Source organism: Elaeis guineensis, chromosome 9 (genome assembly GCF_000442705.2).
Source record: "Elaeis guineensis isolate ETL-2024a chromosome 9, EG11, whole genome shotgun sequence".
Lineage (NCBI taxonomy): Eukaryota > Viridiplantae > Streptophyta > Magnoliopsida > Arecales > Arecaceae > Elaeis > Elaeis guineensis.
Window position 1 is genome coordinate 90,517,038 of NC_026001.2, and position 27,227 is coordinate 90,544,264.

General features: G+C 36.5%; 1 protein-coding gene across 1 annotated transcript; it reads left to right on the forward strand.

Moving 5' to 3' along the window:
* The first annotated feature begins 755 nt into the window (after positions 1 to 755).
* On the forward strand, positions 756 to 19,175 carry LOC105042143 (probable DNA primase large subunit). Its single transcript, XM_019849014.3, has 20 exons — positions 756 to 931; positions 1,110 to 1,171; positions 1,275 to 1,378; positions 1,470 to 1,551; positions 1,636 to 1,695; positions 1,827 to 1,881; positions 2,656 to 2,675; positions 2,766 to 2,849; positions 2,930 to 2,994; positions 6,145 to 6,193; positions 6,312 to 6,359; positions 6,454 to 6,543; positions 6,639 to 6,698; positions 14,640 to 14,699; positions 15,739 to 15,813; positions 15,894 to 15,979; positions 17,462 to 17,555; positions 17,659 to 17,766; positions 17,929 to 17,994; positions 18,780 to 19,175. Exons 1-19 carry the CDS (start codon positions 802 to 804, stop codon positions 17,944 to 17,946), a joined length of 1,350 nt encoding a protein of 449 aa, XP_019704573.1. The 5' UTR covers positions 756 to 801; the 3' UTR covers positions 17,947 to 17,994; positions 18,780 to 19,175.
* The last annotated feature ends 8,052 nt before the right edge of the window (positions 19,176 to 27,227 follow it).

Below are 27,227 nucleotides of genomic sequence, written 5' to 3' on the forward strand. Positions count from 1 at the left end.
TCTAACACTTGTGATTAGATTTTAGCTCGTGTGTGCTGTACGTGAGAGGAAAAGTTGACGTTTGTGAGTATATCTGGGTTAGGATGTTTTTTTTTTTTTTTTTTTTTAATTTTTATTTTAAAGTACACAGTGTCTTCCTAGCGCTCCGTTACATAAGAAGCTCTGCGACATAAAAAGCGTCCCAATCAACCGCGTTACATAAGAATCCTAGTTGAGATGAATAATTTTTAGGAATTGCACTATTTTTTTTTTCTTTATTTTCCTCCAAGAACAAAGATATTGTTTTGCTTCTTAAAGAGCTCCAAGTGGGTGCAAACCCAAATTTGGATTGTATCTTTTATGTTTGATCTTTTTCGACCATATCATGTGCGGATCTCGAATCATTCTAAATTTTCTCTTTCATCTGCTGCATAGATTTGACGGCGGCCATTGTACAATCCAATGACAGGTAATGCGATAAAAGGTGAATCATTCTTTTGTGCCAAAAGTACAACCTGAACTCACCTCCACAAGCCCAATTTGGCCAGATCTAACCTTAATAGCTCAATTGACTCGGAATGTCACCTGAGTCTGGGCCGAACCGAAACCTAAATCTCACGCAAGCGAAACCAATTTGTGTCGGGCCTGGTTTCATCAGGACTTCGAACCGACTCAGCTCACACCGTTTTACGTGTCGGTCCGAGTCGACCCGTTACGAGGCGTTTCCCGCCAAACCTCACCTTGAGCTATAAAATCTTCGAACCGCGCCCCCTCTATCTCCGAACCCTCCTCTCGCCTCCAAGCTTTCCAAGCTCGAAGACCATGGAGATCGTCCGATCTCAGAGGAATCTCACCGCCGACGGCCCCCCGAGCCTCTCTCTCTACCGCTCCGCCCCATCTCTCGAGGTCCGGCTGGAAGATTTCGAGCTCTACGCCATCGATCGCCTCCGTGGTACCTTGCCACCTCCTCCTTCTCTCCCCATTTCCTCTCCGATTAAGGTTTCTAGGGTTTTGTTGGTGTGCAGATCTAATCGTCTGTTCTTTTCGTTTTGGGTACCAGATCAGTTTATGCTTCCATGTTCACTAGGGTTTGCCTTGAAATTGATCACTTCTCGAATCTTTTGTTGTAGTCCTAAAAGGAATCTCAGATGGTATATCCCGTGGGAAGAAACCCGAAGAGATGGAAAAATTGGTAATTTACTATGTCACCTGAGCTGAATTCGGCAATTCGTTAATGCCATTTATGTATATTAGTTGGATCCGAGGGATGTAAATTTATTTTTGTAAGTGATCAGGTCAGTGAGCTATGGAGGGCAAATATGAGGCATCAAGATGCGTCAGAGGTGACGAATAAGGATATGATCTCGCACTTTGTGCTTCGTCTTGTTTACTGTAGAACGTATGTTTCCTGTTATTGTCTGTTTGCTTCAGTGGTTTGGGATATTGTTTTCAAATGGTTCTGATTTTTTTCTTATTTGATAAAAATTCAGGGAGGATTTAAGGAAGTGGTTTCTCTCCATGGAGACCACACTTTTCCGCTATCGCTTCCGCCTTGAAAGCCCAGAATCCCAGGTGGGTTGTTCTGTCCGATGAGAAGTAGAACATAGTTAAAGACGCATTTTTTCAATTGTGGTCTGATTAATTCTTACTTTGCAGAGGATGCTCATGGCTGAGTTCCAGCTTCCATATAAAGCGCTCAGTAATGCAGAGTTTGAGGTATATTTTCATATCATGAAGCTGACAGAATTATTATGCTTTTGTTTTTTTAAAGGTAAAGTATGCGTATGTGCTGTTTGCTGCTTTTTGTCAAATGACTATTTCTTCTTGTATTTTCTTTTCTTGCATAGACCGTGAAGGATAAGTTGGGCCAGGTTGCACGCTCCATCGGTCAATCTTCAAATGGTATGACCCGATTAATCATTAAGTCTGTGGTATTCTATAACTAGTAGGTATGAAAATAGATAAATTTAATAATTGCTATCTGAAATCATATGCTGCATTGTGCATGGTCTTTCAAAAAATATATAATTTATTCATTCTGTGGTAGTAATGAATGTCCAATCTGCAGCCCCCCCTCCCTCTTTGATGTTGATCAAGGCTTAGAGAGTTCAGTTGGTCGTTAAGGTTTAACTGCTTAAGTTTTTTATTTTTTATTTTTAATACTGTAAAAAAGGAAAACAGCCATGAGGGCCAAAGTTACCTCCTTAAATCATAGGCACCTGATACATCACGAGACAAAACATCCCAGCTTCCCAGGAACAATATCATCCAACTTAACTGCTTAAGTTAAAGGTCATAAGTTTTCTTATTAAGGAAATATTTCCTAGATTTTTCTTTTTTTTTTCCCTTTGTGTATGTCAAGGTCAGTCCCAGCTTATCATGCCTGCATTTAGATCCTTCTGTTTCTTTTTTAGGGCAAATTGGGATAGATTATGTTCCTTAACCAAATTAGGAAGGAAACATGGATCACATCATTGGCTGGGTGCTTTAGGGCAATTCCTAGTATCTTTCAGATCTAAAGTTTGAGTAGGAGTTCGGAGAACATCCTAAAGGTCAATCAAGCTTAATCCTTTTTTCTGTGGCCCAATTATCTGATTTAATGGTTGAGCCATTTTAATTTTTAAAGAATCTTCTATTTTACAAAATGATCTGACATGTTGGTTTCTTATTTTGCAGCTGAAACGATCTTCTTCAAGGTATATAACCCATTGATGTCATTGTGTTTTCAGTAATTTCTTGCACTATGAGGATTCTGATAATACCTTATCTGAATTTTATGTATGAAGGTACCTTTTGAAGAAGTTCCAGAACTTGTTGCCAGCCGCAGAGTATTCCTGCTTAAAGGTTATGCATACGTTGCGATGAATCAGGTGCATCCTAAACCCCATCATTAACTCAGGCTAGAAATGGCTGTCAGTGCTATTCTAAAGTTCTTTCAATCTCTTGTTAGGTGGTGTCACTTGTTGTCACTCAATTCCGCAGCAACCTTTCCAAGGCACTTGTGTTAACAAACAGGTATCATTAATTATCTTGGGTTTCTGTTGTCCAGCTGTTGTCCTAAGATGTGGTACATGATATAATTCTAATTTTCAAGAATCATATTACTCTCAAAAAAAAAAAAAAAAAATCAAGAATCACATTGCTAGTTGTGTTTTTATTGCTTTAATGGGGTTCCTTTTGTTATCTACTGGCTGCCACTGCTAAATGACATCTACTGCTGCTCTGTTAAATATTAATATTAATATAATGATTCAGCTATGGAGGTTCCATGCTATGCATTTGTGTGATGTTATAAACTCTTCCTAGATCACATCCTTTTAATTTCACAATGCACAATATCTTACCTTAGATTTTATGTAGAAAAGCATTAATTTTGCTTCCTTCTATTTCTTTATGGCAAATCTTTGTTTTGACGGGCCATTGTTCATTCTTTTATAAATAAATTTCTATACTTATATGGTATAGCTTTTTTGATTATAGCTACCTTGGGCATGTATTCATGTGTGGATTTCTGTGCATAATGATTGGCATGTTACAATACATATATTCTTTAAATTTTTTGCGTGAGTCTGTCTATGGTTGGTAAGCATGCATTGCAAGTTTGCTACCCTTATCTGGTGTCTGGCTTCGGTTGGTACAAAGTCATGTAACTGAATATGTTTGTTTCATTCCCTAAAATAGTGTTCCTTCTTACACAGTTACACTTGCTTCTAAAGTTCCATGGTATCAATTGTCAAATCTTGCACGGCTTGACTTCTCAGACTGGGATCATCTTGGGATTATCAATATTATCTATAAAAGATTCAATCCTCATTATCATGGACTGAATTAGGATGACAATCCAAACAGCATCATGTCTTTGTGGATGGAAGCCAGCCAGATTGTTGTTGGATTCTGACATTCTACTGCAAGCTAGCCAAAGGCAATTTTGTTGGATTACCTAAAGCCTTTGGGTTTTATTACCTCTTCATATTGGTAATGTTAGAATAATTTGTTCAACAAACTGCTATCAGAATAAGTAGATACTTGTATTGGTAAAAACTGCTCAAAGACACTAATTGTTGATGATTAAAATATAGCTGGTGCCATGCTGGCCTTGTATTGCATGGTGAATGCTATGCCTTGCTTACTGGGCATTGGCATGGTATTATTTTGCTATGCCTGGGCTTGGCATGCTTCTCAGAAAATGCTAATCATTGAGGATCAAAATAGAGTGTGGTGGTGCCCTGCTGGCATGGTATTGCCATGGTGAATCCTATGCTGTGCTGACTTGGCAATTGGCATGGTATGTACTTTGCTATGTCAGTGCTTGGCACGCATTTGCATGGCAGCATGCAGAGCATTGGTTTGTGGCCGGTACCAAGGCACTGGCAAGTTACATATATACTACTCATACTGACTGACACTTTTTCTCATGCTAACTATTAATAGTATGTCTCTATTTTTTTTTATGGGTGGATAAACTTTGTGTTGGTTGGATGGCACCACTGAACATTCTATATGTAATTCCGATGTCCTACTCTTGGAAATTCTGCAGCCTGTTCAGATTGCAACCAGCCTCAGTCGAACTTGATGCATCTAGAGGATTTAGAAAATAGCTCTGCCTGTTCTTTGTTGCTTTAGTGAGCCTTCTTGAATCCTATCATTTCTACCTTTTTGAGGATCATGGTGTCTGGAAAGTTTGGCTGGACAGTTTTAGTGTTCATAAGCAGTGCATTGCACACGAAAAATTTAGCCTCCCACTAACTGTAATCTGACACTTCTAAGCTCTGATTGGCCTACAGTCAGGACTTTAAAATGTAGTTTCAGTCTTATAACTTTTAGGCCTCCTTATGTATTAGTTTTAAGTACTTTTGTGTGTGTGTGTGTGGATGACCTTATGTGTATCTTGCTCTGTTGTTATCATGTGTAACATAGTGTTTATAAGCAGTACATTGCACATGAAAATTCAAACCTCACCGGCTGTAATCTGACCCCTCTAAACTCTGATTAGGTGTACGGTCAAGACTTTAAAATGCAGTCTCACTCTTATCACTTTTAAGCCTCCTTTTATATTAATTTTAATTGTCTCTGTGTGTGTGTGTGTGGATGATCTTACGTGGGGCTTGCTCAGTTGTTGAAGGTCTTCCTAGATTTCTGAAAAACACCAGTCAGTTTTTGTTGTTTTGCATGTACAAGGTCCTCATGTGGGGTCCATCACCTTGCTCATTTTTGTCATGCACATTGGTGTTACATTCTGAGCACTAATCAAAGCCTGTTGCTCTTACACATAATCTAGTTCACCATATATGGATGAATGGCCAATTTTTTGAGTAGGTTCCCAGGTTCTTGTGGATCCAAATGTTGCTTAATGGGACCTACCTTGCTCAACATCAGTACAACCATGCTGCAGCATTGACCATTCAAGTTAAATCAGTCCACCTTCTGGGCTCTGGTACTTCTTATATGCTTATGTACCTGAAGTGATACCTTACTAGTAGACATTTTCCTTTTGGTTCTAGGATTTCCTTTTTAGTCTCTTTGGTGTAAACCATGTGCATCCAGTGGTGTCCTGCTCTTCGGTTTTTGCTCTTTTCCCAGTCTTGAGTTAGCCACTGTTTTTAGGGTTTTTGTTGCTATCTGAGTTGTATATTCTTGCCCACTATGGGGGCAAGCAAAGTCCAAATAAAAGTTTTGACAACCATTGCGATCATTTCCACAGGATGTCAAAAGGCCCTTGTGGTTTTATGGTCTATCAATCAATCTATCAAAGGCTGTTAATGTTATACATGTATATGATTCAAATGCTGCAAATAATGACTAATTCATTTCGAAAGATTTATTATGTATCACTTTCCACTTTGCAGTATTTGCGGTCATGTCAAATACAATCTATTCATTTGTTTCTGCAAGTGTGGTTCAATGTTTCAGTGATGGTCCAAAGTCTAGATACAATGAATGGCAATTAGATTTAATTTTTCCAATTAGGGCACATAGAAAATGGTTTAGATTTTTCAATAGTCATGGTATGACCTTTCTAATTCTAATTACTACAGTGAGAGATCTATTATCATTGATTACTTTAAGTCTTATTCTGTACCAACAGTTAGATCTTATTGTTTCCAGTTTGAGCATAGCGAAAATGTTCTGATTTTTAATTAATCATGATGTGACCTCTCTAAGCAGAAAATGGACATCTACCATTAGGGAGCAAGAGAAGGAGAGATTGACTCCTGTGAGTCCACTGGCTGTTTTTTTAAAAAATATTTATTTTCATTTTACATGTTTGGCTGTAAATTTGAGCAGAAAAGCAAAAGCTAGTTTCATGCTTACTAATCTCTTTTTTATTTCAGATTGTTGAAGCACTAAGCAACAGTTATTTGGGTCCTGATTACTCTCAGGTATCAGTTTGATTAACTTTTTCTCTGATTCCTCCTCCAACTTCCATAAATTTATTTTCTTTCTTGTTTCTGATCACTGGACTACTTCTTGCAGCCAAAGGAATTTGCTGAGATATCTTTGAAGGACATTGATCAACTGGCTAGTAATTCTTTTCCCCTTTGCATGCGTCATTTATTTGAAAAGGTAAAAGCATTCCGCAAATTTGTTTTTGTTTCTTTTTATCTTAATTTTACATAAATCTTTACAACCACATGAGCTTATGTTGTCATCTGAGTTAGTTAAGAGAAGACCACCATTTGAGGCATGGAGGAAGGATGCAACTTGGTCTCTTCCTTAAGGTACTTTTTCTAAATATGCTATTGAGGATTTTTGTTTCTTAGTGCCTCTGTTTGCACATTCATGAAAAACAGTCTGCTGCATATATCATCTGAAATTTCTGCTGTTGCTATCTAGTGATGATCTGCCTATTTTAAGAATGTTTTTCTTTTTTGCTGCCATCGTCATTTTTGGAGTTCTAAAGGGATAGGACCTTCAAGACTAGTATATCATTTATCAAAGTAGTATTAAAAGAAAACTTGATGATTAAGTATTCCACACTATTCTTTTAAAAATACCATAAAAATGTTGCTAAAATAGGAAATGAATTTTCAGGGTGTCTCAAACTGTCAACCTATTGATGTAGGCAAGAGGTGCAGTACAAGGTGAAATAGATGGAGATGACGTCAAAAAAATGGTGATGCAAGGTAAAAGTCTAGGGATGATAGATCTAAAATCAAAACTAGTGCAATACAAATCCTAAATGCATAAATGCAAAATTGAAATCTGAATTCGATGTAAGTTAATCTTAACAATGAAATCTTATAAAAACACTAATAGCAGGAACTAGAGAAATAGAATTAAACGAGAAAAGAATTGGAAAGGCCAAAAATTTATTGAGTTTTTCAAGGATTGTTGTCAATTTTGCTCAAATATGGAGTTCGTTTAAATTCCTGCGAGGTTGAAGCCTCCGCTTTTCCATTAGATGTCGGATCTGAAGGTGGGAGGGTTTAATGTTTTTGGAGTTGGTGAACAGAATCGGAGAAGTTAGCATGGCAAAAGTTGTTGAGCTATGATCGGGATGGTGCGGTGGTAGGTCGGCATCAGGATTGGTGGTAGTTGCAACTTGGCTGAGGGGAGAATGAAGTGAACAGAATAGTTGAAATAAATTTGGGAATCACTCCCATACGGCCTCACATCGTTCGACGCAAAGTGCGAAGGCAAACATTTAAGAGGGAATTTTTTTTTCCTTTTCTCCTTTTCATGAATGCAATGCACCCTTATTTATAAACCATTAGCTTAACAAATTTATGAAACTAGCTAGATAACAACTAAACAAATTCTAAGATATCTTAAAACAACTAAATAAATCCAAAAATAACAACTTGAAATAAATTTCTAACAAAATATCCAAAAATAACAACTTGAAACAAATCCCAACAACTAATGGATCTGGTCACATTCATCGAATGAGGACGGACTCAACCAGGGGTAATGGGTGCGAGCCCGTCATCAAGCCAGATATTCGAATTTCGATGGCGATGATGCACGTAGGTTTGAAATGTGCTCGATTTTGCATGAACTCTCACAGGCTTCGAAAAATTCGGCTTCGACGAATGAATCGAAATATACTGCTCATGAAGCTCTGGACTAAGTTGCTAAAGCTCGGTTTGTGTTATCCAAGTTGCATTTTCTTCAAGTCAATACAAGCATTTCACCAGAAAACTTCATTCCCTGCTGTCTCTGGTTGATACAACCTGATCATCCAAAATCACCTCAATGTCATCTTTCTTCTTCTATAAGGAAGTTCTAAGGACAAGAGGTCAAGGTGGCAAAGAAGAAACTAGGTTTTCTATGTCAGGGTAATATAGTATTAGGTCCTCAACATTAAAAATGGGGCTAATTTGCATGTCAGATAGCAAATCTAAAAGATAAGCATTAGACTCGATCCTTTTAAGGACCTTAAACGGACCTATATTTCGTGCATGTAATTTTTGAACGGCTTCTTGTAGAAGCCTTTCCGGTTTAATCCTCACCATCACCATTTCTCCCTCTCCAAATTCTTTTTCACGTCGGTGTTCATCTGCAGTCCTTTTATAATTTTTATTGTTTAAAATTATCTTACGTCGAATTTCATGATGCAGATTTTGCATATGTTGTGTGAAAGATGATGCATGCTCACTAATTCTATGTTCTAGTGGAACTTTTACTAAAATCAATCGGTTTTCTGGGATTATATCCTGTCACAATCTCAAATGGGCTCATCCTAGTTGTTTGATTTACTGAACTATTATAAGCAAATTCTGCATGTGGCAGGATAATGTCCTAAGTATTTATATGTTCACCGACAAGACATCTCAATAGATTCTCCAAACTCCTATTTACAACTTCAGTTTGCCCATTGGTTGGGGGGTGGTGTGAAGATGAGAAAAGCAATTTTGTGCCCATGATTTTCCTCAAAGTTTTCCAAAAATAGCTAATGAATTGAATGTCTCTATCGGTCACTATCGTTTTTGGAAAACCATGGAGCCTAACAATTTTAAACACAAAAATTTTGGTTATATGTGTAGCATCGAAAGTTTTTCGACGAGAAATAAAATGAGCCATTTTTGAAAATCGGTCGACAACAAGGATGGAGTCGTGTTTCCTAAGAGTCTTTGGGAGATCCAAAACAAAATTCATACTAAGGTCTTCCCACGGTGCATATGGCACAGGAAGAGGTGTGTACAAATCGGTGTTCATTTGGTCCCTTTTGCCCGTTGGCATGTCCCACATCAGGCAACAATATGTGATGTCCCTTCTTAGGTTCATCCAAAAGAAACGATCCTCAACCATTGATACAGTTTTGTCTCACCCAAAATGTCTCGCTAACCCTTCAGAGTGAAGTTTCTAAATAATCAGATCCCACATTGACCCTTGCAGAATACACAATCGACTGCCTTTAAAAAGAAAACCATCCTGAATTAAATAATCTACGTTTGTAGGTTTGCCTTCTAAAATAGAAGAATGAGTTTCACTAAAATTTGGGCAAGTAGAGTACTTGTCCTTAACCTGTTCAAATCCAACTACACTAATGCCTACATCGTTTAAGGTGGCCACAACTTGACTTAAGGCATCAGTGGCTCTGTTTTCTATCCCCACTTTTTGTTTTAACACGAAAGTGTATTCTTGAAGGAATTTGACCCACTTCGTGTGCCTAAGGTTCAATTTTTTCTATGAGTTCAGGTACTTAAGAGCTTGTGATCAGAAAATGAAATAAACTTTTTAGGTAGTAAGTAATGTTGCCAATATTTTAATGTCTGAACTATCGCATATCATTCTTTATCATAGATGGAATATTTTTGTCTAGTTTCATTCAATTTTCACTAAAATAGGCTACTGGATGATTTTTTTGACTTAAGACTCCACCTATTCCTTCATTCGAAGCATCGTATGAAACTTCAAAAGTTTTTTCAAAATCAGGCAATTTTAAAACTGGTGCTTCTGTCATCTTTTCTTTTATGTCTTTAAAAGCCTTGATCGCAGATTTGACCACTTGAATTCTCCTTTTATTAAACAATTTTTTATTGGAGCCATCATGGTGCTAAATCCTTTAATCAACCTATGATAAAACGTAGCTAGGCCATGAAAGCTCCTAATTTCATGGATATCCTTGGGGTTAGGCCATTCCTTAATGGCTCTCACTTTTTCTGGGTCTGTCGAAATACCATCCACGGACACAACGAATCCTAGACAGATGACTTGGGGTTGCGTAAAAGTGCATTTCTTTAAATGGATGAAAAATTTTTCTTTTCTCGAAATTTTGAAAACTTGCCTAATGTGGTCAATGTGTTACTCTTTGGCACGATTATAAGTCAAAATGTTGTCGAAATAGGCAACCAAGAATTTTCCAATGAAGGATTGAAAGACCTAGTTCATGACCCTCATGAAGGTGCTTGGGGCATTCATCACGCCAAAAGGCATGACTAGCCATTCGTATAATTCTTCTTCTGTTTTGAAAGCAGTTTTCCACTTATCCCCAAGCCTAAGCTGAACTTGATGGTAATCGCTACGAAGGTCAATTTTTGTGAAGATGGATGACCCGGACATCATGTCTAGCATGTCATCTAAGCATGGAATGGGAAATTGATACTTCATTGTGATTTTGTTAATTACATGACTGTCAATGCACATGTGCCAACTACCATCCTTTTTGGGAGTGAGAAGTGCCGGGACCGCACAAGGGCTTATGCTTTCTCTCACAAACTCTTTTCTAATCAAATCCTCAACTTGACACTTTAACTCTGCATGTTCCTTCAGATTCATCTTATAATGTGGTAAATTAGGTAAGGACAAATCAGGGATAAGGTCAATCACATGTTGTACATCTCTAAGAGATGGGAGTTCATCAGGTAATTCTTCAGATGTCAGGTCATCAAATTTGGAGAGTAGGTTCTTAATAGCTAAAGGCGGCTCAGTCAAATCAGGGAAAATAGGTACCTCCCTAGCTCCTAAGGTGTAAACAACATCAGTGTCAATTTCTATAATTTTTTTTATTTAAAATATGCAATGATTTGGTGCTTTCAACACGGTTCTGAATGTTTTTTATGAGCTTGAACTCGGGTTAGTTGGAGCTCAGGGTGCTGATTTTGATGAAATTGATTTGGTAGGATTCAAAATAACCTTTTTATCCTGATGGATGAAAACATACATGTTTGGTCGACCATAGTGCGTGACAGACTGATCATAGAGCCAAGGTCGTCCTAATAGCATATGTGCAACTTGATCGACCTGATCGAATGCCTCTTCGTCACTAGGGACATCTACTGCCGTGTGTTCAACTGCTTCTATGTTTTCAGCATCCTCAACGTCTTGTTGAACTACAAGGTTCTATTTAGGACACTCGTAAGCATAATGTCCTACTCGATGACATTTGTAGCATTTGCTCGGTATATTTTCTTGTTTATCAAAGGCTACCCCCTTCCCTTTAAAGTCCGTGTTTGATTTAGTTTGTGTGGTGCCCAAATTTCTTATGTCCCTATCAGACCATTTCTTGGGATTCAACTCCCTAATTTGCGAAGTGGACCTTCTAGCATGTGTTCGGAAAATTTTTTCGTATTTCAGCGCAAGTTGGAAAGCCTGCTCGACGTTCTCAGCCCTATGTGGTGCAATTTCGCATTGCAAGTTGATCAAACAGATTTTGTTTATAAGTTGGGAAAAAGTACTTTTCTCTTAGTTTTGTCTTCATTTCAGCCCACAAGGTGATGGGCTCTTGACCAATTCGCTCTAAATGCCGTTTGATGCCAATCCCAAAGTGCTTGGCGGTATCGATTAATTTCCTTTTCGTGAATCGAACTTGCATTCGTCGAACATTTCATACCAATCAAAAAATTGGTCCATGTCAACGAGCCAATTGGTAAAAATTTTGGGATCTAATTTTCCATCAAAAGTAGGTGCATCTATTTTAACCTTATTCATGATGTCATCTCGAGGGCCTAAATTTTCTTGGAAGAGTGGGTTATTTCATGGAGGAGTTCGCATAAGTTGTCCCCTAAAATTATTTTCATTATGACCTATGGCCCTATTGGCAATTCCTTACGCTACGTTATTTAAGGTCAGTTTATTTTCGCATTCCTGAGTTGCTTCTAGAATGGTGACCCTATCTTTGATGTCTTGTACATCGGTAGATAATTCATTCAATTTTAACAAAATTTTACTAAATGGATCTTCGGGATCTTTAGGAGTGTCATATCTAAACTTTGTTCCCGCTCTAGTTGTCATAATTGAAACTGGGCTCTGATACCAAACCTGATGCAAGGTAAAAGCCTAGGGATGATAGATCTAAAATTAGAACTAGTGCAATACAAATCCTAAATGCACAAATGCAAAATTGAAATCTGAATTTGACGCAGGTTAATCTTAACAATGCAATCTTATAAAAACACTAATAGCAAGAACCAGAGAAATAGAATTAAATGGGAAAAGAATTGAAAAGGCTGAAAATTTACTGAGGCTCGCAAGGATTATTGTCAATTCTGCTCAAATATGGAGTTTACTTAAATTCTTGTAAGGTTCAAGCCTCCATTTTTCCATTAGATGTCAAATCTGAAGGTGGGAGGGTTCAATATTTCTGGAGTTGGTGATTAGAATCGGAGAAGTTGGCACGGCAAAAGTTATTGCGCTATGATCGGGATGGCGCAGCAGTAGGTCAGCGTCGGGTTGGGTGGTAGTTGCAACTTGGCTGAGGGGAGAATGAAGTGAACAGAATAGTTGAAAGGAATTTAGGAATCACTTCCATACGGCCTCACACCATTCGACGCAAAGTGCGAAGGCAAACATTTAAAAGGAAAATTTTCTTTTTTTTCTTCTTTTCATGAATACAATGCATCCTTGTTTATAGACTATTAGCTTAACAAATTTATGAAACTAACTAGATCACAACTAAACAAATTCTAAGATATCTTAAAACAACTAAACAAGTTCAAAATAACAACTTGAAACAAATCCCAACAACAATGGATCTGGTCACATTCATTGAATATGGATGGACTCAACTAGGGGTAATGGGTGCGAGCCCATCATCAAGCAAGGTGCTCGAATTTTGAAGGCAACGACACATGTAGGTTCAAAACGTGCTCAATTTTGCATCAAATGGATTTGTCGAAGCCTAAACAATAAAATGAAAAAAAGGATGACTAGCTGTGTCCCCAACTCATATCGACTTGTACTCAAACCTCTTGGATGCCTTAGGCAAGTTGAATTTGACTGTTGTCTTAGTTGGTAAGAGGTGAGTAGAAGAAATAAACCTATGACCATAAATTTCCAGTGAAATTAATGGCTCAAACGACAATCTTTAGTCTCTTGTATTTATTGCTGTATATTTTTCTATTTTTTTTCACTTGGCTTTGTTCTTTCTGGTTATTGCACTTCCATGTGCCACCTATGTGGATATGAGGTGATATTTGCAGCTTATATTATCAAGGGTCAATATTAAACACATTTGTGCTCAGTTTGAAATTGCAAATCTTCTGCAGAGAGCCTCTTAATGGCTAAAAGCTCTTGACTTGGATAAGTCATTATTTTTAGCTCCAATTGGTCACCATAATGCAATTTTTGATAGTTTAGCTATTCAAAATGAATAGAATGGGTCGTGTGTGTGTGTGTGTAGGGCAGGATTTTTAAATGCTAACCCATACTAGCCACTAAGGAGCATACTGTACCAATCTGGTATGATGCCGGTACAGTATGGCAGTTCGTACACCCCTGTACCAATGTCCGTTATGGGTGTTGCTGACTCCAACAACATGCCATTCATCAGTATAGGGACCTACTCTAACATACCAACCCATACTGTCAAGGTAGTGGCTCTAGTATCGTGATTTAAAACATTGGTCACCAGTAATGGATGTAAGAGGACAATGAGGATACTTTGAATTATTGGAAGCCATTGTATTTTAAGTCACGGGAGATCATCTAAGATAGCACCCTAGCATTGCCTTTGTCCACATTTCTTAGGCTGCTTCTAAGTACAACAAATGTCAATACATCCTAGAATAATCTGATAGCTATTGGTTAATCACATGTGAGGTTTTAGCCAATCTCAAATATTCCTATGCCAACAGCACATGATTAAAAAGGGTCATGGTTAATCAGATGTCAAATCTTAATATTCCAGTTTTCACTGGAATTATGCCTTGTTAACTCACATGTTAACTCTTATTCCATGTTTTCACTTGAATTATGCCATGTTAATTCCAAGGGAAATGTGCTCATACATATTTTAGTGTTTCTGCATAACTCACTGGACATTATGAATATAATCACCCTAACTTCTCTTGCTATCAAATTTGACTGACGCCTTGCTTTTTTTTTTGTGCATATCCACAAAAATTTGCAATCCTTTACATTCAAATTCAAGAGTGACTTGTGGCCACTGATTTATGCTTGCTTGCTTTTATATTTTTATGAAATTCATATGTTTTATTCCCTAGTAATGTTTTTACTTTTTACTGGTTGATTATAAAAAATACACTAAGTTATGAGCACTTTTTGAAGTCTTCCCAAGTCATGTATATTAGGGTTCATCTGTCAATGAAGAGGAGATGCTATAGGTTTTTTTCCCTGAAGTTTGCTAACTGATGCCTTGATATTGTATTCCATATTGTAGGAACTATAATAGACATTGCAATTTGTTATTTATCCATTTCAGGAAGTCTATTGTTCTAATCTCAATCGTTCTCTTACAAATCTGTTATTCTTTGCAGGGTGTGGGACTAAAATTAGATGATGCTCTTGCATTCTGGAAAATGGAGTTCTCTCAGAAGGTTTATTGCATTTAACTGTCTTAGAAATATGCACTTTGTTCTGTTTGATTACCTTTCCTTGCATTTTACATTTATGACTGGATCTTTATGATGATGAAAAGTCTTGAAATAAAGAAACTCTGGTAATCACATTTTTAACAGCATGCATCTAAAATTTGTGGACTCCTTGAGATAAAAAGAAGGGTTTATGTATTAATGAATAGCAATATCAGACTTACAAGGATGAAAACTCACTTAGATAGAGGAGATTTCTAGCAATGATTGTTTTCAAAAATTAACCATAAAATGGACTGGTGTTATTGGGGCAGCATGCTCTTAATTATCATGTCCTTCCGGACTACAAAAAAATAACTGTAGAATGTACAGAATGGGCTACCAAGGGTTGGCAAATCCCAGGTTTCGCAAATCAAACAAACAGTATTACCTCTTGAGTGCTGGGGTTATGAATCCTTCTCATTGATTGTTGTCTATGGGAAGGAAAAAACAGCAATACTGTTAACTAGACCCAAAAACCTTATGCTCTCAGGGAAGCGGTCAACAACGGATGTTAGGCATTAACACCCCCTCCCCCTACCCAGATGTATGGCCTAGACCATGCACATGAACTCATAAACAGGTCAAGAATTACTTGGAAAAAAAAAAGGAACTTATCAAGGTGAAGTAAATTAAAATTGATCTGAAGGGGGATTTGAACCCATGATCTCCAGCTCTGATACCATGTTAACTTACTATGAGACTGCAAAAGCTTAAGCTATGTGGAAGAGGTCATGTCAAGCCTTAACAAACACAAGAAAAAACATGTTGTGGAAGTGAACTTTCATTCTGTTTAGTCATTGTTTGCTGATCAAACATGCAAGAATAATGGAGGAGCCATCTGCTCATGAATATATTTGCAACAGCAACAGCTAGTTTAAACACCCAAGAGTTTTTTTAATTATGCCAAGATGTGTGCCTCGTAGATGTTAGGTTCAGAAGATTTTATATTTATTCATTTTTCTTTTCCCATTCATTCATCATGACTGGATAAAACGTGGCTTAGGTTGGCACTGAGCGGTTCGACAAAGAATATGCATACACCATACGCCATAACTATGGAAAAGAAGGAAAGAGGACTGTAAGCCCCCTTGCTCAATAAGTGTTATTGTATGTGGTTTAAACGGTATATCTGATTGCCATTTAACCTGGCCTTTCTAGGATTATACACCCTACTCATGTCACAAGATTATTTCTTCAACTCCTGGTGTTGGTGATCACCATGGCTGCCCTTATCGACATTTCAGGTTCATCTCATGCTCAGTTTGTTTAATCTATTGGCAGAACATGCGGAAATATCTTCATATTATCATCATAAATATGTTTTGTTTTGGAAATTTTGATCATTAGATATGAGAACAATATAATGATAATGTATGATATCTGATTTTGTTAAGTAGGTTTTATTGTCTCGTTAATTCCTTTAGGAGGCTGCTGTTATCAATTATTTGTCATTCTTGCATCATCTATATTCCCAATGTCCGCATTAATGGCACGAGTATATTTTCTTTGTGCATTGTCGGGCATTTGAGTTCCTAATACTTCTGTGTCTACTCAGACATTGTTGGTTCGGATGATGATGATGCTTAGCATTCTTTTTTTGACCAGCAATCAAGGATGACATGCTTTGTCAGACAAACAGCTGATAAGCAGTAACAATGGACTGCCGATCTTCTTTGCTAGTTTTTGATGGAACTTGACTATGTGTTTTTAATATGTTGGATTTTGGTGGTAAGAACAGTCAATATGTTGTGAAAATCTAGTTTTTAGGTGTTCAATTTTCTAACCTTCTTGACCGATATTGTTCCATTTGTTTCAAAAAATTGATTAAGTTGAAATTCAATTACAGTTAAAATTGACAGATGTTATAATAATTAGTTTAGAAAATTTGCTGCCTGTGTTGTCAAATGTAGTGCTTGCCGTTAGTGGGAAATCATTTCCTGTGCTATATGTTTCTGAGCAACAAAATCTTGATAGACATTGTGCATGATAGTGTTGATCCTTCCTATGCTATGCTTCAAGTGTTGGTTGAACAACAGTTTGTCATGAGACATTCTATCCATTTTCTTTCCAGATTTCACTATTTAATGCAGGACATTTGGTTAATTAAGTGGACATATTTTTTGATGGATTCGACATCAATCAATGGCAGTTCATAATGTGCTGGCAAGATAGATTAATGAATTTGATATATTTTTCGGCATATTAATGCTTTGTACAGCAGACCTGATCCAGAATGAAAAATATTAAATGCATATCATATTCCTTAAATGGTGGCAAGTGGATAACTACAATGGAGTATAGAGGAAAGGGATAACTGGTTTTCTGAAAACAACAGTTATTTATTATCAATCAAGTCTTCTTGATCAGCAGAAATGAGGAAAGCTATCCCGATTAAAAAGTAATGATAATGAGAAGAAAAAGAAGAAAATGGGGAGAGTAGATTGCCATATAATCTCTTGCATCTTACATGTATGTATGCACATAGATGTATTCTGCATATATTAGAGAATGGTATGGTTGGAGTGTGAAAATGTGAATAGTCTGAAAAAGGTAGAATGTCCAATTCAAAGCTCACTTTGTTTTAGTTCTTGGAGTTCTCCACCTAGCTTCATTGATGTACATTGACTTACGGATGCCCGATGAGTGTGAGAATGCGAGTCTTCACAAAAATAATAATTGACAGAGACTGAAATTGGTGTCTCTCATTGTGTTTTATTTTTTTTTAGTGAGGAAAATCTGAGAGCTGCTCTGGGTAAAATAGGGGTTGGCAGTCGTGCATTGGATGATGTAATGGATAAAGTTAGGAATCGGCACTACCAGGTAAAAATGTTCATACGTTTGTAATGTTCTTTTTGTAACTTGCTTTATTTTTTTTATTTTATTACCATCCTCTCACATCAAATGATAATGAGAAAATTGCCAGCTAGCTTGCACATTGACCTTTGAAGCTATTCATGCGGCCTCATGTGATACTGGGATTAACCATCCAAATCACTACTTCAGTGAAAGTCAAAAAATTCTGAAATCCAGGGTAAGTGCATAGCAACTTTACATTTTCAACCTTGTAATGGTTACTTTCACAGAGGCAGTCGGTGGTGCATCCCATCATACTGGCACCGTTTGTTTAAATATTTAATACATGCTAGCAACTGCTGAACTTATTTCCTCTTGTTTCTGAATCCTTGATTTGCAGATCCAGCCCACAACCTAATTTATCTCTTGCAGGTATAAAGGAAGAGTAAATGTCATAATATTCCAGGTTCTAATTCTGGGCCCTCAAAACCTTTTGCTACTAGCCTTCATGCATATGTCAGGCTGATGTTTTATGATCCATGCTTTCCCTTGAAAATGTTTTGCCAAATTGGTTAATTTATTGCTGCATATGTCAAGTGCATGTTTTGTAAGCCATGCATTTCATCAAAAGCCTATTGCCAAATCAGTCAATCCATTCTTGAACTCAAAAATCTTTAGAAGTAACTGCATACTTCACGGCCGGTCAGTTGACCTTGTGAGTTTTACAAATTACTGCAAGTGGATAAAACAGAGTGAAATCCTCTGCTGCAAGATCTGGCTTCATAAAATGCATCAAAAGGCTGATGAATGCTTTAATGAGTTGCTCTCAGCAAGGCGCCATCTGTTTGTTTCATCACATGGGTGGTGGGCTCAACTTCTGTTCGAACTGGCTCGCTGTGTAATGATGGTCACCGTACTACTGAGCTTTATGAATGTGCGTTGAGGGGACCTATCATTCTCTGTGTGCTAATAAATATTGTTGTTTTCTCACTACCCCACCAGACTTAGTTGGCTGCAGCATGCATCAGCTTAAGTTTCTGCTGCATTAATAAGTTAATTTGATTGCTTTGGAAACCAACCTGCCTTGGCTGCCCAGACTGGTCCCAATTTTATCACTCCCTCTGACTCGGTCAATGAAAACAAAACCCTTCTCGGTGCCCCCATAATGTATAATTGCTTCTTTATCTATCAAGTATATGTGCTAAACTGAAGACGGATGCTTCAATATTCTTTTCCACCTCGTTTTTTCAGTACTCAGCATCTTGAAGAAATATGGACTCATCCTGCCGATCATTCTGTTGGGATCAAGTGCTGATGTAAATGACATCTGTCTGTCAGTAGGAGTATAACAGACACCAAGCTGTAGTGTGATATCGTACATGCAATTAACCACTGCTTGTCGTTCATTTGATATGCTTTTTGTGGTCCAGCATGTTATTGAAGGAATGTTGAATACATTATTTTCGGCAAGAAACATCACAATGTTTAATAGTTGATTGTCTATTTTGTTTTTGGGATCGCCTAGCATACTTTGTTTAGGACTTAAAACTTTAAATTTATTATATGGTGGAGTATCAACAGTTGAGAGTTACCATGTTTCGAGATGATGACTGCATCAGCTTTTAATCTGATTATCATTGCTTCTCATGAATCTTTATGTAGTGAATGTGCTGTAATATTTTGAGTGATAGTTTTGTCTTCTCAGTAATGACAACTATTGTGGATTACAATTTGCTATGATTCGTAAGTCACACGTCAGGATTTTGTTTTGGTTGCTTGAGCTTTAAAAGCAAATGAATTGTTTAAGAAATGGCAAAGTTGTGATGTGATGCTTACTATCTGCTTGTCCATGTCTTGATTCTATCAAGATAACTGACCTGTATGTATTTTGCATGACCCAACTGGCTTTTTTCCTACCATGCATGGTTAATTTGACCTAATCCAACCTGACTCTTGCCTACCATCTGCTTTTGAATGGAACTGAACGACTGCAAATTTGGACTAGTTCCAGTGGTCGCACCCCCTTGGTAATTGGAGGTGTTGGATTTGATTCTTGGAATCTCCAAGCAAAGAGAGAGAGAGAGAGAGAATCTGACCCTTTATAATAATAATTTGTGTGGATCTTCCTTTCCGAAAAATATATATAAAAAAAAATAAAGCAAACAACAAAGACGAAAATCGTAACCACGCTGAGGTAGATCAAAGATCCAACTTGTATTGATCTGTTTGATATCAGGATGGACCAAGAAGTCTGATCCAAAACCACCACCCTGTGAGCAAATTGTGATCTGTCAATGTGGATATGACTAGATTAGACTCGTTATTGTGATTTAAATCTGATCCATTCCTGAAGAATGTGGAGTTGGGCATGGTTTTAAAACTGAGTCCCAAAGTCCAGTTTTGTGGGATACGAATCCAACATAAATCACCTAGTCGGACACAATTTAATAATCATCATCATCATCATCTTTGTTTTAAATAACAAAAAAAATCTTAGTTTCTTTTAAAATAAAAATCAATTGTTACCATTGAGCAAAGTGAATTCAGATCAAAGCAGCGATTAAAGGAGACAACAACTGAGGTTGCCAATAATTTGTTGATCCATCACTTCTCACATGTTAAGTCATCCCTTAAATTTCACAAAAACGAGGAATGACATCGACAATCTTGGCCTCATCTAATCAAAGCTGATGTCAAATAATGGCTACAAGCTTGGTGGTGGATGTCTTAATCGTACTAACTTTAGTAAGGCTGTTGGTGATTTTTAGCTAGTGTGCCAAGCCAACTACTACTGTACCATCCTGCCAGGAAGCTATTTTTGTGTCAGAAATTTCACACTGACGTCCCAAACGTGTCGTCCCTTGTCGTCTTCTTCTTCTCGTTGCTGTTGCCCTAGGTTGATATTTTTCTTCCGAAGAAAATTTCATCTCTCAACTAATGTTCCCATGAATCACAGGTGCATTGAGGCTGCTAAAACAGTAGTAGTCTTGGAGGATACCAATTGACTTAGGCAACGGGGATGGCAATGAAATGGGATGTGGGGCGGGCATGTCTTTATCTATGTCCGTGGGACAATTACATGCATGCATCCACCTCATTGAGGTAGGGCAGGACCAGCAGAGTTGGATGGGTGAGGGATGAGACATCTCTAGACGTATCTTAGCACGTGGACGCTAGGATGGTATGAGACGAGTAAATCTGCAAAACAAACTATTTTTTTAGTATATAAATCAAATAAATAAAAAATATAAAATTAAATCTTAATAACACATATATCGTTAAACAAACTAAAAGTCAAATATATATATATATATATTTATAAAACGGCAAACCAAACTTTCAACGATAATAAAAATGACAAATAGAAATATTTTTCTTTAGAAAAATCCAATGTTTCTTAAACTAAAAAAAATTTAAAAAGCTAAAAAAAATTAACAGCTAAGTATATATCCTATAGTCTTTCATATAATTAATATTTTTCACAATCAATTGCAACACTTTTCTTCTCAATCTAAGATCGGCTATGTTTTGGAAAAACACAAAGAAAGATGAAAATATTCACATTGCCCTAAGAGACCCGATGCTTATAAATCAAAAATTCCAATAGAGGAGATATGAATGAAAGAAATTTATAAATCAAAAATCAACATCATGGATCCAATGCTTCCAAAACTTAAAAAAAAAAAAAAAAAAAAAAACTATCCTCCACTTAATAACTAGATCAATAGCTCCAATTGGATAAAGAAAAGAAGCAGCACAATCCATACCTTAATTAGTGAGAGACCTGTGGTTGCCGGTATTAAGCAATAATAGTGATGACCTTAAAGATCGTGATGGCCTTAAAGATGGTGATGGATTTTACTCAGGTGGGCTTGAGAGCACATAGTGGCTGGACCAGATAATATGCCACCATCCCAATTCCATCTCATGAGCGGAGGATCAATTTAGAATAGGTAGATGTTTTATGCACCGCAGGCAGTGCACGTGTTTTGTGCACCGCGGGTGGTGCACGCACCCACCATCCCAATCTCATTTTATGAGTGGAGGATCAATTGCGGTATGCACTGCATTCACCGTCTGTGATGATTGGCTCACGTACGGAACCGAGACAAGATATCCAATTTTTTTTTTTTTCTAACCCTACATGTGAGTCAATCACCATGGATGATGCGCACGGTATTGCATCATCCATGATGCACAAAATATTTCTCTTTGGAATACGATAATTGAGGAGAAAAAGATTGAAAAGGTACCGCCTGCGGTGCGCAAAGCATTTCTCTTTGGAATATGATAATTGAGGGGAAGAAGGCCGAAGAGGAAGCAGGTATTTTCATCTTTCAAGATAGTGCACTAATGACATTGGGGGGTGAATCAGATTGAATCAGTACAGTAACTCAAAGGGCTCAATTAAAAATTTTTAAAAGGGAGAGGGGAGAGGGAGCGAGTGAAAATGGATCGAAGAAGAATGGATGTTACTATAATTTTTCTTAAACAGTAATATGGACTAAACTTTCTCTCATCCTAAATTTTAAAAAGAAAAAGACGAACAACAAAAGAAGTCCTCCAATATGAAGCCCAGTGGGCCACGTAAGCATACGACACATATAACGTGGTCACTCGCGCCGTCAATTCCCGTGTATCTACCACAGTAATGATGCACTAAATCTATCCCACCTACTCCCCGTTAAAAACCATGTCGAGTTTGGCTTGCAGCTTTTTGTGGCAAGTAAAAGATGCTACTCTTTACCTTTCATGACCACAAGTAGTTATCACGTTGAAACTGCAATGTCATTGCCACCAATCAATGGAGGAGTTGGACAGCTTTTCTACTCCTGCCTCCATCATCAACAGTAACAACTTTGAAACTGGGTCATATTTGTTTGCATAAATTTGACTGTCTACTACTTGACATTTTGGATACAAGTGAATAAAAATTTAGATGTAACAAGAAAGCTCAAAGCTGCTGGTGTGACAGCCATCTTGATCAAAGTGGTCTTAGACAATTACACTCAATTACTTCAGTAAATTATAAAAAAAAAAAAAAAAAGCTTGTCTCTTTAAAGTTTACCTAGAGTGAAACCTATAATGTGCACTTACTTTGTTTTATTTTTTACTTTCCAAGGTGGTCCTTTTTTTGGGTAAATCACCTTTTGGAGTATCAACATCACACAGGTACTTTTGTCTCATTTTTTTGTATAAACAATATACCACCTTATATGCTTTCTTTGTCATCTTGAATAGTTCCATATCACATATTATTCTCATGCAAAGAAGAACAAGTCTCTCCAAGAAGACATTAGTTAACACAAGCAAGCAAGCTAGTAAAAAAAATCACCAAATTTGCTGATTAACATGCTAAAGACTATTAAACCTGTTCAAGGCTTAGTAGGTGGAAACGACACCCTTCCAATTATATATAGGCTTTTTTTTTTTTTTTTTAGAGAAAATATTACACATGCATGAGATCATTTTAGGTAAACACCATATTACTTTTTACCTTGATTGAGGATATTACATGCAATTCATGTTGTAGGTGTAAATATGAACGGTTGTCGGTGGATAGATCGAAACCGTCCATACTAAATCGAATGGCCAGAGATGTGCCAAGATAAAAGGACATAAAGGACCTTCGGAGTACTATAGGGAAAACCTCCATGCCTCTTCCATGATGCTTAGAGGTCTTAAGTGCATATTGGTCATTTTCTTTGACGGGTGTAACTTTTCAGAGAGAGAGAGAGATAACATCCATGGTGAATCCCGGAAGGACCCCATGCTGAGATTTCTGCATGTAAGGTTCCTCGTGGCTGCCAACTTCTCACTTGTCCCCTTACGTCAGAAAAGAAGCCAACAAGCTTCTCGTCTCTAAAGCATCCCATGTTGTACCAGGATCTCTTCTCTTTATCCCCCCTCTGGGAGCGCAGCACTACCATGGATTCCGGTGCCCCATCAGCCTTGTCTGTCAGAGGACAAAGTCCTTAGATTTGGTTTGAAAGATGGAGATCTCGATGCTCCCATGATTGGAAATCCGTGGACTTTTGGCCCACACATGTCTTGTTCTTTAAAGACAATGATGCTCCCATGGCCCTAAACCAATAATAACAAATCTTGTTCTTAAGTTTCACAACAAAGAAGCTTCTTGATAATTTTTTACCTATTCTTAGAGCATATATATATATATATCTTAAGTTTTATTTAGATAACTCTCTTTAGGATAAGAAACGCTTGATAATAAGTTGTATGAGATTGAGAAAAGAGAAGTAAAAGAGGTTGTTGAATATTAAAAATTAAAGAAGCTTGAGAAAATTATATACAGTCTGTTAAAAAAAAAAATGATAAACAAAGGACTTGTGTAATGATATTATGATCTCTAAAGAAACTAATGGATTTAAGACTCTGTTTTCAAAAGTTCTTAATATTCTAATGCAGATAAAGAATGCAATGGAATCTTTAGTTCACATGAAATTAAAGTAGCGGAGCACAAATTAAGCACAAACTCCAAGTACATATGATTAAGTTGGAGGCAAAAATTATGAAAAAACTAGAAATTAGAACTGAGAGAAATTTTAGAATCAGAACCTAAACTAGATCTGGGGACAATTAAAGCTTTGCTTGTTTCCTTCCTTTTAATCCTTCAGCCTTGCACCTTAGGTCTTCACATGGCCTCAGCAGAGCAATCCCGGCCTATCACTAGCATCTCTACTCGAATGTTGCATCATTACCTCTTAAACAACCTTACAACATATAAAATTTGAGAGAAATCTCAAAAACAAAAAGCCTTTATTGGAATGTTCTAGGATTTACTGTTGGACATGTTTATAGGAGAAATTCTCTAAAAATGAAGCGATAATGTCAAAAAACAATAAAAAAATATATCTTTTAAGATTTTGTGAATCTCCAGCTTATCTAATATTAGTTTCTAGAAGAAAGAAAAAAGATAATTGGAGTAAAAAATAAAGGAAAAATTATTGATGATTTTTTAAGCAATAGAATAGTATTTTTGAAAATATTGGGAACTTTGTTAACACTTACATATATTTGATGAATTGGTCTCTCATAGTCCTAATCCAATCTCCATTTTAGGTGATTCGAGATTGCAAAAAAAGATAACTCAATCCGATGTAGTGCAAGTGGCTCTTTATATAAATTTCATTAATGTTGATGCTGATGAAGCTTTATCTTAGACTGATGTGTGTGGATTGATCTTCTAGAATGGTTTCATACAAAAATTAGAATTTATATTTATTGGATATTTGAGAGTCCAGTGTTACTTTGTAACTTTGCATAAAGTCACAATGGTGGTTTGATGGCTTTGGAGTGCACATTTCGTCTCACAATTAGTTCTTGTCATGGTTCTTAAAGAATTGGCCTCCATGTACCAAAAAAAAGAAAGAAAAAAAAAGAATTGGCCTACAAGCTTGTCCAAGCATAACTTTCAGTGTAGGCATTATATCCTTTTGAACTTTGATGGTCTTGATTTTTTTTTTTCTTTTTCTTTTTTTAAAACTTTCTAGAAGACCTCTTTCTAGGTATTTGAGCTCCTTTTGTCTTAGGTTGCAATTTTGGTTCAGATATATGATAGGTATGGAGTCTCTTGAGTACATCATATTCTCTATTATGTTATTCTTAGTGATTCATGTTCAGCAGATTAAGAGAATCGCTCCCTTTCTCTCTAATCAGATTAGACTGATATCAAAGCTTTGGACCTCTCATCAATTAAGATCTTGGTTAATAATCCAAACCAACTATCAGGATAACCAGATGGGAGAAAAGATTTATGTTTAAAGTATATCAAAGGAGTGATCTGATTAGGAAGAAGGAAGATTTTTTTTAACCTGCTTAATTTGAATCTCGCAAAAGTAAACTAGAAGAAGAAAGAAGAATCTCGAAAGTAGGGCTTAAGGCTCCTATTCTTTTAGTAATTCTCCATACATGATAAATTGAGATATATAGCCCTTTTTATAATAGTAGTGAGATCCTCCCTTATAAAATTTAGATTGAATTCATCTCCTATTCGAATAGAACCAAGTATCGTAAAATAAATATAACTAACAAAAATAATAATGAAAAAATATAAAAATTTTATAAAAGGTAGATCTTGACTTCTACATTAATTGTATCTTCATCACTCTACCTAATTTTTCACTGATACATTATGTCAAAGTTTTTTCAAAAAGAAAAATTCTAATTGACCAGCCCATTTTGGAGTCCAATAGATGAAATCTTGACTTGAGTCAACCTTTAATTTGGGGAGATTAGCCCAAAGTTGTAGTATGACCAATCAAACGTAGTATGACCAAGTTATAGTTTACTAGAATTTGGCATGTGATTTGATTTCTTAATGCGATAGATCTTGCTTGTGGACCCTATCTAGTCTTGTCTCTTGATGGCCAAAGTAATCCACATCGAGTTCGATGATTTTTTTGGATACTTGTAGTGACTAAAGTGATCTGTTTCAAGTCTGATGATCCTTTTGAATATTCGTAGTGGCAACAGTCCATATCAAATCTAATGATTCTCCTGAATCAAGGAGGAAGACAACAATAGCTTCTATCTCACCAAATGATGATGTGAAATAATGTTTCACTCAACTTAAGTAGAATATTGCATGATTTACTAGAATCGAAGACTTTATTAATGCTTTTGGCTTTAGCACTTGGTACTCTTGTATCTAAAGATAATGATAGTAGAGAAAAGAATCGGTCTACAAGTACTCAAAATTTATATGGGAAAGCAGGAATTCTCCTATATTCAATTTTAGTTTGAAGGTGTTAAATTCCCTAAACAAAGAGAGCCCTAATTTGAGAGGATCACAAACTTATTACAGACCAATTTGACCACTTAGTAGGGTTGGATGGAGTTCAGAAGGAATATACATCACATCCAAAACTCAAGTGTGAAATGAAATTTATAAAACCAATAGTTTCCAATTGTAAGGAATTATATGATAATATAGGAAACAAAGTTGACATAGAAGATGAATTTAGCTCCAAAATGAATTTTATCTCAATGTAAATTTTTCTTTTTTAGAAATGTTTTATCTAATGTAGATTTTGAAAAAGGAATCTTGCTAGCATAAATAGAGGTATCACATATTTATGGACATTGATGGGAAAAAGATAAAAGAATAATTACCCTCACTTCTATTTATTCATTTTTAGTTAAATAATGTGATTTTGGACTTTGAGACTAATGCTATTCTATGGTAGCCTAGCTAAAATTAAAGTACTAAAAACAAGATAGCAAACTCCTACTAAAATCTTTTATAATGTCACGGCATAAGTAACTCACTCGAATCCGATTGCTCTCTATACTATACTATCTTCCTACTTCAAAGACTCATTTAGTTCATAGAAAAAATATTTTTTCACTGAAATATTTACCTAGAAAGTAGATTCTTGAAAATATGATGTGTGGGAAGGTGATTTTGGGATGTTTGATTTGACCGGAAGAAAGTGGCACATTCTACAATAACTTATATTTGTAAGCATCTACTTTTATAAAAAAATTATATAAAATATCTACTATATTCTTCACAAAAGAAAAAAATCTTAGCTCATTCTATTCATTACTTTAAGGGTACTTTTGGAAAAAAAAAACTTTAATTTTCAGTCCATGGGAAAGCAAAAATCTCATGTCCCACATGAGTTTTTTTTCATGAAACATGAAAATTTTTATTCCCACGGGAATGGTATTTTTCAA

Coding starts and splice junctions, on each gene's coding strand:
- LOC105042143 (XM_019849014.3), top strand. CDS start 802: ATGGAGATCGTCCGATCTCAGAGGAATCTCACCGCCGACGGCCCCCCG. Junction 6,360..6,453: donor TGGGTCCTGATTACTCTCAG/GTATCAGTTTGA, acceptor TACTTCTTGCAG/CCAAAGGAATTTGCTGAGAT. Junction 17,556..17,658: donor TTAGGAATCGGCACTACCAG/GTAAAAATGTTC, acceptor GAAAATTGCCAG/CTAGCTTGCACATTGACCTT.